The 16,302-nt window shown below is 31.1% G+C and overlaps 1 protein-coding gene across 1 annotated transcript; it reads right to left on the bottom strand.

Moving 5' to 3' along the window:
* Positions 1-219: 219 nt before the first annotated feature.
* LOC129976424 (tubulin beta chain-like) lies at positions 220-8,250 on the bottom strand. The gene is made up of 6 exons (XM_056089985.1): positions 8,091-8,250; positions 7,384-7,492; positions 6,755-6,865; positions 5,091-5,335; positions 2,225-2,861; positions 220-662 (listed from the first exon to the last, which is right to left on the bottom strand). Exons 1-6 carry the CDS (start codon positions 8,145-8,147, stop codon positions 484-486), a joined length of 1,338 nt encoding a protein of 445 aa, XP_055945960.1. The 5' UTR covers positions 8,148-8,250; the 3' UTR covers positions 220-483.
* Between the last annotated feature and the right edge of the window lie 8,052 nt (positions 8,251-16,302).

Raw genomic sequence — 16,302 nt, 5'->3', positions numbered from 1 at the left:
TGAAAAAAGACCAGCAAATAGTTGACAATGACAATAATTATCAAAAAATAAATTTCCTGACTTTTCCCTATTTTGGAATAATTGGCAGGTAGTCAGCCACTCGGGAAATTTTATTTAGTAACAATAATAATTTATAAATCTGCATTAAAGAAAACTGAAGTTCTGACTATAACTCCCATCACGATTCTGTTTTATCTTTATTACAAAAAAGAAACAATAGAAAATTGAAAAATATTTTATTTAAAAAATAAAATAAACTTCAAACATCAATAGAATTTAGGATTTTCAATAGAAAATACAAAACTTTTGAATCAATCATAAGTTTTGATAACTAAATCTTTTTAATTAAAGTACTTTCTGCAAAAAAAAACAAAAAAAAAAAAAACTCGAGTTTTTCAAAAGATAAAAAAAAATTATAGTCAGATGAGTATCTTTGTAACAAGCTTGTTGTTAGCTGTAGTTCATGCCAATAAAATAGAATTTTTAATCAGCAACAGGTTGCTCTTCATCTTCAAAGTCACCTTCATCATCAGCAGTGGCCTCTTGATATTGCTGATATTCAGAAATCAGATCATTCATGTTTGATTCAGCTTCAGTGAATTCCATTTCATCCATACCTTCACCGGTGTACCAATGCAAGAAAGCCTTTCGTCGGAACATAGCTGTAATAAAAATATAAAAAATATTATTAAGACATTTTTATTGGTCTGTGTAATTCTTTTTTCTTCCACTGGGTGAAATTTAAAGCCAATTTGTCCTCCAGTTCGGTGCATGACAACCCCACTCATTCATAATCAAAATTTAATCAATTAATTTACAATTCAATTCTAAAAATATCAAGTAGTGTAATCGAACAATTCAAATTTCCAGTGGATCAAGAATCGAAATTAAAATTGATTATAAAATTACAACTTCACAAAGCACGAAACAAATTAACTTGCATAGATGAGATTTTAAAATGTTATTCTATTTTCTTATGCCGTTACAGAAGTCTCGCGCATTCCCATTAGCTGCAATTCGGGAATCTCTTGGAAAGATCACTGTCTCTGAAATCGAAACTAGACTGATCCATAAAGAAAAGAGGAGGGGGCGAGAGGAAGTAGAAAAGGGACGAGTTTCTGAAATTAAACTGTTGTTCTGTTTTTGGTGTCGCGACCCAGAGCTTTTATTCTTTCAGTATTCCGAAATCAGCATTTTTCAGATGAAACAAAAATGAAACTAAGGATTCCCCTGTTTTTCAGATGATTTTTAAATACCCTGTATTTTTCTGGTTCTCTCGATTCTACGGCAATCCTGCGCACCCATATGATATTAAAAATAATTCCAGTCCGACGGCACCGCCCACCCCGGTTCTCAACAAGGGATGGCAGTCACCGGTTCTGGATATTACGAAACTCGGCGCTTCTCATAATGATAATGGGTACTATATGCTCGGAGTTTTTTTTTTTTTTACAAATGTCATCTTATCCACACTACTGATTAAAGCCTTTTTCACAAGATTAAGAGGACGATTTCATTTTTGTTAAAAATGCGCCCGATATAAAATGTTGGATTACTAGGAAAAGAAAGATTTTTTTGCTAGAATTCAGAGCTGATGGCACCTTTTGCAAACTGAATGTTGATATTCCCGTCACAGAAATTTATTCTATTTCCTCATGCAATTATAGTCTTGCGCACCTTTATTGGTTGCAATTCGAGGACCTTAAGGAAAGAGAACCGTCTCTGAAATCGAAATCAGACTGATCTGTAAAAAAAGAAAGAAAAAGGAGAGCAAGAAAAAAAAAAAAAAAAAGAGGCGAGTTTCTATGATTCTTCTTTCAGTGTTTAGAGAAGAAATTTTCAGATGGGAGAAGAAATAAAAAACAAAGAACATAAAATTCTCTGCATATCCCCTATTTTTATGGAAATTCTGAAATTTCCCTGCATTTAGAAGATTTTTAAATTTCCCGTATTTTCTCAGGGCCATGGCAATCCTACTGAAAAACTTTTTACAAACTGATACCGAGATTAGCTTATTCACTTGCAGTTAAACATATGAACTCAGAGGTGAAACACTGGTTCAGCTGTTTTAAAAGTTAAATGAATATGGAAATCAAAGAAAATACAATCATTAAGCATGAGTTTTAAAATCTATGAAAAAAATATATATAGCTTAAAAACACTTATAATTTCAAGGTAAAAATTAGATTTTAAAACTTCATAAACTATAAAAATACAAAATTACCAGTAAACTGTTCAGAAATTCTCTTGAATAATTCTTGGATAGCAGTGCTGTTTCCAATAAAGGTGGCAGACATTTTCAGTCCTCTAGGTGGAATATCACATACGGCAGTCTTCACATTGTTGGGGATCCATTCAACGAAGTAGCTACTATTCTTGTTCTGTACATTGAGCATTTGTTCATCCACCTCCTTCATACTCATACGACCTCTGAAGATAGTAGCAACAGTTAAATACCTGCCATGTCTTGGATCACATGCGGCCATCATGTTTTTGGCATCAAACATTTGTTGGGTCAACTCAGGAACAGAAAGAGCTCTATATTGCTGACTGCCTCTGGAGGTAAGTGGAGCAAAACCAGGCATAAAGAAATGGAGACGTGGGAAAGGAACCATGTTCACAGCAAGTTTTCGGAGATCAGCATTTAATTGACCAGGGAACCTCAAGCATGTAGTCACACCAGACATAGTAACAGACACAAGATGATTGAGATCACCGTAGGTAGGGGTGGTCAGTTTCAATGTACGGAAGCAAATGTCGTACAGGGCTTCATTGTCAATGCAATAAGTTTCATCTGTGTTCTCAACCAGCTGATGAACAGATAATGTGGCATTGTATGGTTCAACTACTGTATCTGAAACCTGTAATAATAAAAAACATTTTTACATTATGCAACTTTAAAAAAAAAAAACGGGAAGATCATAGTAAGCATTTGTTTAAAAAGTTAAATCTTCACACTTTTTAGAAAAAAAAGTTTAGATTAATTTCTATAAGTTTCTAAACAACTGTGCACAACTAAAATGCATAATTTGTCATAATCCTGAAACTTTATTTCATTATATAAATATTCTATCTTCAAAATTAAGCCAACATTGTCTATTTGTTTACATTACAAAATAAAACTGGAAGTGTAAATATTACTTTGGGATTTAAAAGTACATGACTGACTGCTCTGATGAATGATTTTCAATTCCATCGTAACATTTAAAAGTATTATGAATCGTGTACCAAAAGAAATTTAAAAAAAAATATTATTAAATTAAGAGAAAAGTTGTGCAGAAATGAAACATATTGGTAAAAAGATAATGTGCTTAAATTTTAAGATAATACAATGATATTTTCATAAGATAATTGTTTAGGAAGATACAAACATTAATTTTTATATCCATTATCCATTTGGCAATATATTAAACCTACTTTTGAACTCAAACTTCCAGTAAGAAGTTTCTTGATTTCTTTCTTCTAACTTAATGCACATTTAGGAACCTAGGAAACCATCTCCTGAACATTTCTAACAACATTTTACAGCTCTATTAATTAGCTAATTAAAGCACTCAAATGTTCAATAGAGCATTCCAAAATTTGCAAGATCTTTAATAATAGACATATACACATGTATGCCACTGGTCAATACTACCATATTTAAAAAAATTTTAATAACTACAGATGCTCAGAAAAAGTATCAAACAACCAGTACAGTATCCATAATTTAAATACTAACAAACTCAGTAGGTGGTAAACTGATATTAAAAAGAACAAAACTTAAATGGAACATCACAAACCACTCTGAGAGAGTGAAAACTGGGGGGGGGGGGGGGCAAGAGAAAACTGCAAAAAGATGCAATTAGTTATTTCAAGTGTTGTTGGATGGAGGGACTACCGAAATCACTGCACAGTTCATAATGACATAAAAACGAATTCTGGTCACCCTTAATACAAGGTGTGCTTTTCATGCCTGTCACAAATTGATAACCTGCACAAGACCCTCTGACAAGCCCATAAGAAACTATAAACAAATGATTTAAGGTGACTGCATAAGGGAAAACCTCCTTGGATATGTAACATAGAGGTGGCTACGCACCATCGAGCTTGTAGGAAAAATGTGTAAACGTGTCACCTTGCATGAGCCAAATAACTCGTTGCCTAGCAGCTGGAACTTTTGTAATAGGATGTGCTGCAGAAAAGCAGGGTACATTTCTCTATTCAAGTATCTGGACAGCAGGAGACATTCAAGGACTCATACCTATATGTTTCTAATAAATTTCTATTGAGGTTTCCATGCTGTATTGACATGAAGATTATACATCACTAACATGAGTGCATTATGTACGTTGATAATGCCTTCCGACATAAAACTCGCCTAATCAGTAATTAAGATAGCAATAAAAATTTAAAGATTAGAATGTATCACAATTCTCACATTCAGTGTGTGAACTGTTTACAATGGGAATAATCAGCCTTCAATTAAGAGTTGTGCTTTCAGGAAGCAGCGCATCTTTTTACAACATAGAATTTTTTTAGACTGCTTACCATACTTGTCAATGAGGAATCGACAAATAATTTGCAACAAAATTTTTTTCCCATTTGAGGAATATGTACAGTGTGCAGTCTCACATTATAATGGATGAAAGGTTCATGTTTCCCATACATGACTAATTGTGGAAAAAGTAGTATGGAAAAGACTGACTCATCGGTGTTAATATGTTTGCTGTACTAAGTGTCCCTGCAATGATACTAATTTACACTGTACATAGACAGCATCTTACCTCAGTACAAACATTTTGCGACATTGCTTATATCGGATATGGTTAACTTTAGAGAAAGCATTCAACGATCAACTGACATCCACTTTTTGTCCCCCAATGGTCTCTGTATGCCTTTTTCCTAAATTGTCAGCCTCTAAATGTGACTTGCTACACTATGTTTCGTTGCAATTTTAATTCCTCCTAATACAAAATTAACAACCCAGTGGGTTTGTTGGTCCATTAATAGAATGTCTTAGTGTACTTTAAACATATTTATAGATTAAGTACTAAAAAAATTCAGTTAAAGAAATACATTTAAAAAAAATAAAGTCATATTATTTATACCTTTGGAGAAGGCATAACACTAAATGTGTTCATAATTCTATCTGGATATTCTTCTCGGATTTTTGAGATCAACAGTGTGCCCATACCAGATCCAGTTCCACCACCTAAAGAATGGGCCAGCTGGAAACCTTGTAAACAATCGCAACTCTCAGCTTCTTTTCGAACAACATCCAATACTGTATCAACAAGCTCGGCTCCTTCAGTATAATGACCTTTAGCCCAATTGTTACCTGCTCCACTTTGACCTAGAAAAGATATATATTTCTTTACAAGGCTACTTTTTTTATTTGTTTTGATTTTTTAAAAAAACAAAATTTAAATTCAATTTGAATATGAATAAGTTTAATACATAAGAAATAAACAGAAAAAGCAAATACTTGCAATTTACCATTACTTTATTCGACAAAGATTTTTCCAAGTGTTTTTCTCACTTTTACTTATATATGCCACTAACATCTTATTATGGTTCTAGATATTTGATTGATACCATAATTTACTTTCCAGTAGAGGTGTAAGTATTTCAATAAGTTGTAATAATTATTTTATAAGTTGCAATAATAGTATGTATATTAACTTAAACCTCTAAGGGTTTCACATGTGTTTTGATGTGACCCCTGGCTGTCTTCAAGATTATTGCGCACAATCTTAGAGGCGTGGTCAGTAACAAAGTTCGGTTTGCACGGATTATTACATAGGTTGTATATTTCAGATGCATTTCTTTCCTCACACAGGTTTTGCATTTTGATAGATTGAAGGGTAGTCAACACAATGAATTCCGACAAGACGATTTTATTTATAGATGTTATAGAATTCGGCACCCTGCGGTTTCCTTTAGGTGTAAGTCTTTATGATGAACACTCATGTCGAGGGGGGTAATTCTTTAGAAAGAGGATTTTCTTACCTGCATAATTTTGACTTAGAATGAAATTGCATTTTGCTTCAAGTAGTATTTCTTTCAAAAAGCTGGTTTAATCAAAATGTTGCTGTTAAATTATATCAAGTTTTTATTCAAAATATATTTTTACACTCACTTGTGATTAAACATCGCATTGAAACATTAAAAACTTGTAAGTATGACAAACTGCCAATCATATGTAGTTAAACGTTTCTTTAATCAATGTTTTTCTTATTCTACTTTTTTATACTAATTTATACTTTTTTATACTAACTTTAATCTCTGCCAAAAAAAAAATTGTCTTTGCAAAAATTGATATTTATTTTTAAAAATCAAAACAGTTTAAATTTTAAGGAATATATAGAAATATATTGTCATACTGCTTCTGCTTTCAGATTTAAATTCATTCTTTCAGTTTATAATAGTTATATCGCTTAATATCGTGCTGATAAAAAGAAATTTTCTAATTTTTGAGCATACGTGCAAATATATGTGCATTCATGTTGAAAACAACCCTGAAACCATGCACTCTTACAACAGCTTACTGGTCTCGCTGTCATCAACTTTCGAAGAGTTTTTCACACAGAATGAAACCAGACAGAGGATTAAAGACAAGACACATTAAATATATTTGGCAAATGTTATTACATTATTAATTACATTCTAAACTCAATTGTTTCAAATTGCATATTAATGATTTTTCTCTCACTTTCCAAATATATTGTAAGTCTATTCAAAAAGGTAAAAATTATAGGTTTCATTAAATTACCAAAAATGAAGTTATCAGGCCTAAATAACTGTCCAAATGGACCAGAACGCACAGAATCCATGGTGCCAGGTTCCAAATCCAAAAGAATAGCTCGAGGAACATACTTGCCACCTAAAAACGAAACAAAATTACAAAGAGTACAATTAATTTTTTAAATAAAAAAAAATCAATGCCAATAGTATGAAAATAGAATATTTAAAAAGGGCCATAAGTTAAGAGACATCTCAAAAGTACCCACAGAAATGACAAATACAGATTACAGCTTTGACTGTATCTGTGCTTTACAACTATCTTTATAAACAAATTTAAAAGCATATATATAATTTTTTAATGTTAGTCAAATATTAGTTTCACTATTATAACTTAAAAAATTCATTTCAATTAAAATTTCGTCTAATTTAATAATCAAGAATATTTTTCAATCAAATAAAAATTTGATATGCCTAATTATAAATTGATGGAGGGGGTGCATTTCCAACTGGAATCTACGATCTAGAATACCCCTCTACTTCCTTTTTAACATTTTGTTATTTCATAAGGAATATTACAAATGATTAAATGAATGGGGGGGGGGAAAACTGGATAATGAAAAATACTCAAATAATTACACATATTAATTTCCATATTACCTGAAGCTTCATTGTAATAAACATTTATTCTTTCTAATTGTAAATCGGAATCTCCATGGTACGAGCCGGTAGGATCAATTCCATGTTCATCAGAGATTACTTCCCAAAACTACAAAATAGATAAAAATAAGATTTTAGAAAACGAAACTTGAACAAAAATTAAATTAACCGTGCCAAACATGCATTTCAAAGAAGATGTAATGCCGAGCATTAATATTTTATTAAAATTGACTGACACTTTAGTGATTATCTTCGCTTTTCCACTGTTTTTCATTTAGATCCTAAAGAGCAATTTGTTCTTTGCAAATTTATAGTAGCCGAAATTTGTGCACTACGATTACCAACTCATGTATAAAGTAATAATGCTAATTTTTTTAACTTTACTTAATGAATTTTCATATTTATTAGCCATTCGAAATATTAAAATAAAGTGAGAATGAAAATTAATCTTCCGTCACATAATTATAAAACTTCAATCAATTGAAAAAAAAATGTTTTATTTTGTATAATCTTAACTCAAAAAAATAATTATAATAAAAAAAAAATAAAAAAAAAATTAGCAATTTACTGGGAAACGGATATGTTAAGTAAAATGCAAATTGAGTCGTGACCACACCCTACAGAGAAGATATTTTGTCCTATTGGTCAAATTGGCAATTGTCTTAAATAATTTAACTTTAAGCAAAATAAACTACTTAATAACTCACCTTTGCACCGATTTGGTTACCACATTGACCAGCTTGAACGTGTACAATTTCCCTCATTTTGAGAATATATTTTAAGTAGAAACGAGTTACTCACAATTGTTCTCCGCCAGAGAGAATGAACAACGAATGATTCAAACTGACGCCGGTCAAACCGCTTTAGTGCAGGAAGTGCGGTAACTACGTAACAATCCGGGACAGCGACGCTGCAGCTTTCTATTGGTCGATTTTTGTTCTTTTCTTTTTCAAACTTCGCAATAGCACGGAGGCTGCACACAAGGTCAACATCTTATCCCTTTTTCAGTCTATAGAACAAAACAAAACAAAATTCGTCTCCTAGGCAGTAGTTTTTATAGATGTGCAACCATCAGTGGCGAAGGGTTTCCTTTTTCTTACCTTATTCGGCAAAGTTCTTTTTCCACAGAATTACAGTGCAATGGCCTTTCGTATCAGAACAAATGTCAATTCTACATTTTGTATTAAAAAATTATAAACAATAAAGAAAAAAAATTATTTTATAATAATTTAAAGCCAGAAAAATTTTGTTCTCTTAGAAATTTTTTTGAAAAAACACTTGTGTAAATCTAAAATTTTTATAGATGTTTTAAAGAGTTGGATAGATGAATTTTGATGTTGCAAAAACATCGCAAAGACATGCTTCTGTCATATTTTTCGGTTTTAATTTTAGAATAATAAAGAAAACCATCTCCGTAAATAGTATATTTTATTAGTTATGATCATATTTCAACGAATAAATGTATGTAAATTTAACTGATTGTAATATTAGCGATATTGTGTTTGCAATAATAGAGATATGAGCCAACATCAGGTGGACAGTTATTAAATGTTTAAAGATACTTTTGTTTAAAATACATACTTTTTAAGAGAAAGTTCGCATTTAAAAAGAAACTAATTTTCAAAAAAAAAATAATAGTTTATATTTTATTTCAGGGCGAAAATAAACTTTAAAAGTTTATATTAACATTTAATTCATGGCGAAAATAAACTTTAATTAACCCAAAGAAAATACAAAAAAAAAAAGAGGAGAAGTAGAAAATTAAATAATTAGCATACTTTTTAGCTTTTTGATTAATTTGAAAAGAATGTATCAAATCATTGTATTTTAAAACCTGCAAAGCAAAATTCTTGCTAGTGGCTTTTGGCGAACAGTTAATTTACCGTAAATAGTGATTATATTTATTTTCAGTTAAAATTGCATGTCCATTGTCACACATTAAAGCCGAATTATTTTAACAGTCTTACATATGTTCTGTTCGTTCTGTATATGAACTTTTCAAACTGTGACCAGTTCCATAACTGATCTCAGAACGCTTTTATGTTCGGATTATCTATCTTCTCTAGTGTTCTAACTTTACTCTTTTATTCGTCCTGTAAACAGCAGAGACATTCAATAGAATCTTTCTTCTAGCTTTTAACAATGGGAGAAAATCACGCAATCAAATATTTGATGAAGCAATGAAAATGATTTCGATTTCATTCACAACAATATTTTTATTGTTTTGAAATATACTTAAAAATATTTTTAAAAGTTAATTACATCTAGGTTGAAGAATTTTAAAGCAACTATATTGGTATGATGGAAAAGATAACTTTTTGAACTTTAAAAGCGATTAAAAATTATTTTTGTGTGGAAATAATTTCGGAGATTATCGCGAAAAAAATCAAAATCTAACTTACTTTTTAATTAATTAAAAGCTCAAAAAAAATCGTTCCTCCCCATTCCCATCCTCTAAAGTTTGCATATTTGAGTCAAATTTAGTTGCTGTTGGTCAAGTGGTTTGATCTGTAAAACGCGAACACGCGCAACAAATTTAGTAGATATTTATTGAAATTGAAATCATTAACATCGCTTGTATTCTATGCAGAGACGATGGTAGCAGAGAAACAATTGTCCCCCTGTCGGCAACTGCTTGCCCCCTCCCGTCGGCGAGAGATTGAGAGTTTCGTCTACTAAAGTCTTCCCCACTTCGGGATAGTTGTAGAGAGCTGTGCATTATAGAATATGATTATTTAAAAACCACCTTAAAGTTAATATATTGTAAACTGTCAAAATATCCAAGTAACGGTTAAAACAGTTTGACTATATTCGGTAAAATAATCGATAGGGTACCAGGTCAATAAGATGCCGTATTTTGCAAACAATTTTAGATAAACCGACTAAATGCAATGGATATCGAAGACATTAAGTTCGCAGATTTTCAGACATCTGATTCAAATGTCGTACATTCAGCTTATAATTTGTACCATATTTAGCAGAATAATCAATAAACTTTGAAGTGAACATGACGTCGCATTTTTACCGACTAATTTTTATTTTTCAGCTAAGATGTTATCATAATTATGAAGAAAAAAAAATGTTTTAGCCGATTACTTGCAAGTGGAATTATTAGGGAAAATAAGGTTTTTATATCGATAGACTTGTTTTTCCTAACTTATCATTAAAATTCAAAATTAATTAAAATAATTCAAGTTCTAAAATTAATCATCATTTTTTTTCCATCTAGTTGTTACTTAGTCGATAACGAATCGGTAAATTTATTTTATTTCTATCACTATGAGAATTCTCTGACTCAAATCCAGTTAATAGTTAAAATAAATTTAACAAAGCGCTTTTTCCTTCCGACACTCTTGTGCTACATGCATGATAAGAAGAGGTATTTTGCTGTTTCCAAATTATACCATTTCATTAGAAATCACTGGAATAACTAAATTGTATAATTGTAAGTCAAGTTTATTTAACAGTTATTTATCAGTTTTTTGCAACTTAATTTACAGGCTGCAATTATTATACTAAATAAATATTACCGACTGCAAATGACGACAAAAAATTAATATATGTGGTATGGTACATTTCACATTAAAGATTACAGAGTACAATTAATAGCATCCGAAAAATTACAATACAGATAATCGTTTTCAGATTTCTATTATGCAATTGTTCTATGCAAGTATTTTTATTACATAGGTAGTCCGAAAAGGTGGAACAAGCGATTATTAATTATTGAACTTAGGCATATACATTACACAGTTACAGTTCACAGTTACACCATTACACAGTTTCGTTAAATTATAATACCGCTAACAGAAGTTCTACTGTACAGCTATTTCATACAAGTATTTTTGCTTTCTAGGATTTCCCAGAAAAGTCAAAGAAATATTTATTTCGCTAAATATTGGGCTTAGATATAATTGTAATCTTTAATGTAAAAGCAACTGTAGAACCGGGATATTTTCATTCGACGCAGTTTATTTTTTCTCTCGCCGAATTTGAATTCAAGGTCCTGTTTTATTTTATTTTTTATATTTATTTATTTATTTTTTGAAGATAAGAATTTCATATAAAAAAAAAGATTATCTACATTTAAATTTTATGGAAGTACTCCGGAATATTTATGACTACAGAATGTTCATCTAAATAAGACTAAAGTGAAAGGGGAGAAACTAGGAAAACAAGCTTTTAATATTTCAGTTTTTCCACCTTGAAATTTTTATAGTAATTAACTAATTCAGTGTTTCTAAATTTTCCAAATTTTATTTTGCTTATACGATTTCCGCTAACATCGTCACCAACCAAAGTCCCTGGTTGCCCGCTCAACATTCGAGGGTGAACTTCATATTTCTCTCACTATAATTAAATTGACATCTTATCATTAATATGTTGTTTTATTCAAAAGTTAAGAGAAGTTTTCTTATTAAAATGAATGAACATTAAAATTCTTTTCCTAGCTAGTTATGGACTATAGAACCATGAATATGCAATCAATTTACGCTACTTTAATTGAGAAAATAAAGAAAATAGTATAAAATCAATTCAATAAAAATTAGAAATAATTATTTTGCTTTCTTAAAGACATAAAGAAAAAAAAAGCAATAAAGTTTTAAAAATTCTTCTTTGCAATTTTATTTAATTCGTAAGAATAATTCTTATGTTTTTTTTTTTTTTTTTAAACTAGTGACAACATAGAAATGTTTGAGACATTCATTTTATTTATTTCTTCATTAAAAAAAAAAAAAAAAAGATTTTTCTTCCAAAATTTTATTTCGAGTTGTACTCTGTTTCAAAAGATTCAGGGATACAAAATTTAATTTTATGCATTCGTTCAAATTTATCAATTAAATTTAATTAAAAAACTATAAACTAAGTTTACTGAAGTTCTTGAATTTATTTCATTTTTTAGCTGTTACAAAATGATACAAAGTTCCTATGTTCAGCTTCACAGCATGCACATAATGTCCTTTCCCTTCATTAAAAAAAATGTGTCATTTTCATCGCAGTGCACAGGTACTGTTTGTCGGTGACGCAATCGGGCACGGTATCTGCAGACTGATGAAGGCATCGATCGTTCATTTTCTTGTCGCTTTTGATTTGCAGTCGCCTCCTCGTGGATTTCGCTTGGGCTCTCCCTATGAGTCATACAGCTGAGTGGGTGACTAAGCGAGGTTGCTACGTTTCCAGACTAGGAAAACAAAACAAAATGGCAGCTGTGCGGAAAATGCTTATTTTTTTAGCAAATATTTTAATAATGATTAATTTAATATTATTTAAATTATAAAAGAGTCTTTAATAAATTGTAATGTGTAATTAAATTGTATAATAATATTTAAATTGCCCAAATAGGCCCTATTTTAGATAGTGAATCTATTTGACATTTCCGGATGATTTAGACTGTTAAGCAAAAATATGCACTGAACAGTAAAAAAGTTGATGATTTAATTTTTCGGTAAAAAATTTTTTTCTTATACAATTTTTATTTCGCAAAGCAATAAATACATCTTTGTATCCAACTGAACAGAATGTTTTTTTCCAAATATATTTATTTCGGCAAATAATGTGCCAGAAAATTTTTCAAAATTGCAGTTTATTTTCGGGGCTACCCGATTTGAATAAAAACATTCATAAGAAAGTTACATTTAGTTTTAGCTGTAATATTCTTGACTGGGGTAGTTTTGACCTAATGTGACCAAATCCACAGCAGATGACAAATTCGTGACTTCGACGTAAATCTGTTTCTAGCGGTCCAATATAGTTAATGTTCCAAATTTCAAAGGGTATATCTAGTTTCACTACTAGTTGAAAAGTAATCTTTGAATGTAACCTCTCTTCTTAATTAGCATGTATTATAACTTTTGAAGAATGTCTTCATAAAGAGAGGCAGAAAGAATCAAATTTTAATGCGTTTAATTAGTTTTCTGTTTACGTAGGTCTCTAGTCAAAAGAATATCTTGGAGGGTCTTAAGAATTTTATTTCCTTTGCATTCATATTTTCTTAGAAAAAATATTCGGCATGGATTAAAATTATATCCTTAATCTCATACGCGTTTCTCTTGACCTTAGCCATCTCACAGGCATAAACTAAAACGGGATCTGACTCAGACTTACCAACGGGATCTGAGGACCTAAAATTGCGTCAAAACTTGACGCTATTTTAGTCCGTCACATTTGTGAATGCCGAAAAAATTATCCTCACAAATACTAGGAGTGATTTTCGTCTTATATGAGAATGTTGAGATTTGAAATCAGCAATTCTATAGAAATTGGAAATTCTTCACAGAATGGTTAATCATAGACTGACCACTCCGACCCTTCGGAAAATACAAGGAAACACTTGAATGACCGGACCGCCGCGACAGGAACACTGGCGGGAACTGTGGTTGAATCCTAAGGGCCATCACCCGCCACGATACAATCCTTCCCTAAGGAAGTACGTCCTAGCATCGATGGGAGGTAGCCACCCCCAATCTTTCGTATACTCACAAAGGTGGTAGGACCCAACAGCCATGACGGAAGCTTCTCATCCTCAATTACGACGTCCCCCCCCCTGTCGGACTCACAACAGAATGATTAAAGGTGAACTTATTACGGAAGAATGCAGAAAATTGCAAGTAGGAAGAGAAGAATTGTCAAAGGTATTGATATCCCTAACCTCTCAATTCAACTGTAGTCGGGGAAAAAGAAATTCGAGTAAAATGTAAAAACTCAAATATTCTATAGAAGGGATAAAAGAAATTTTCATTTACCAATTTTATTATCAGCTGATCATTTAATAGCTCATAAGCTCTTGGCTCGGAAGCATAAAGATTTAAAATATTATGAGAGTACAAATATTGATGAACGAGAGAAACGAAGAAGAAAAATCAATAGACTAATTTCACTTCAATGCTTTGGCTGCTGAACATTTTCTGCTTCCTCTGCTCAAATGAGATACCCTACCTATAAGAAAACAGAATCAGGCAAGTCGATTCTCTTTCAAAAAAATTCAGCATGAATTTTACAGGCTGTCTTTATTTAAAGGAATTACAGAAATGCTGGTTAGTGCTGTACACCTGTGCAGTATTCATCCCAACGGTCATTCATTTGAAATAACAACATTATATACCGAGGATTTCTTGCAAATCCTAAGAAGATTTATAGACAGAAGAGGACGACTGTTGATTATATGCAGACACGACGATTCAAATTTTAATGGAGCTTCGTTGCAACTGAAGAAATTGATTGAGAAACTACTTGCTAAAACGTATCGTGAAAAGCATAATGTAACCTGCAAAAACATAACAAATACTCAGCAAAACATAGCTCGGTGTGACAACTAGTAGTAAAGGCGTGTTGGCATAACCAAACAAATTTTATTAAAATTACTAGCCGCCTTTGGCGACCAGCCGGTTCGCCAATCTTAATGTTCGTTAAAATTTTAATAATTAAATATTTTATGCAATTCCAACTTTAATAGATTCTTCAGCAAAATATTTTAAAACTTCAAATTTTGATAGTCATATAATTCGCTCATAATATTATAAAGGCCTTCAGTCATAACGTGATATGTATCTCTCTAATTTTCTGTTACCCCTCGTAGAATTTATGCTTTAAATTAAAGTGTAAAGGATTAATCTGCAATTAATATAATAATATTTTTTACTGAAACAAAGCATTTTTTTTAATAATATGATTACTGATAATAGAGTCACTGAGCGTTTAAACTTTATGGGCACTAAAGAATATCTTTCTTAATTTATATATCTCAAGAATTTGTCAACAAAATTTTCTCAGATTCATCATGAACGGATCGATTCATTAACAATGTTTCATTTTAAATGCATCAAACACTAAGAAAATAAAATGAATCGTTTAAAATAATCGGTCGAAAACAGGTTTAAAAAAACTACTTAAAAAAAGATTTACTTAAAACTATAAGCATATATCAAAAAATATATAACTAACATAAATACAATTTTTTTTACAAAAGCATGCAATTAGCCTAAAAATAATTTAAATCATTGAAAACAGGTTTAAAAAAACTTCTTAAAAAACGATGTACTTAAAACTATAAGCATATACAAAAAAATATATAACTAACATAAATACAATTTACTTACAAAAGCATACAACTAACCTAAAAGTAATTTAAATCGTCCGTTGATAATGGTTGCCATGCCAACAATCAGAACACAGTGCGCATGCGTGAATTTTCTTCGCCTTTTACGGTAACGCAGATGCGTGAATTTTTCTACGCCAGTTGGGGTAACGCTATGCAGATTATACATTTTTAATTTCCTTTATTCTGTGTTATTTTAATTCAAAAGTACTTCAGAATGAATCTGAAACATGGATTAATTAACAATGTTTCATTTTAAATGCATAAAACATTAAGAAAATAAACAGAATCGTTTGAAATAATCCGCCGAAAAATCTTAACCCTAACCTCATTACTGTTGGGAGAAAAAAAGAACTAAAGCCTAAATCATTTGGCGTTGGGGAAAATGAAGGATTATTTTGGCGGAAAAGTTGGCGGTGGGGAAAATGGAAGATTTTTTTGGCGGGAAAGTTAGTTTTTAATTAATAATTAAAATTCTAATTAAAATTTCAAAAAAAGGGACCCCAGGTGCACATTCCCGACCTCTAAGGTATACATGTACCAAATTTGGTAGCTGTATGTCAAATGACCCGGCCTGTAGAGCGCCAACACACACACACACACACATTGAGCTTTATTATAAGTATATAGATTAATATAGTCTATAGCTTTCCAGATTTCCAGCCTTGAAAGTTTGCTTAGTTCTCCTCTATTGATAAGCGTATCTGAAGATGAGCAAGATTTGATTTCACAATTTTAGATAGGTTCTAAAGGAAATTGGAATGTCTCATATTGATACCATTTCTAAAACAGATTTCCTTAAAAGATACACCGATCTTCAAAGA

This window comes from Argiope bruennichi, chromosome 7 (genome assembly GCF_947563725.1).
Source record: "Argiope bruennichi chromosome 7, qqArgBrue1.1, whole genome shotgun sequence".
In the NCBI taxonomy this organism is placed as follows: domain Eukaryota; kingdom Metazoa; phylum Arthropoda; class Arachnida; order Araneae; family Araneidae; genus Argiope; species Argiope bruennichi.
Note: the sequence above shows the minus strand (reverse complement) of the source record. Positions and strands in the feature narration are given on the sequence as shown.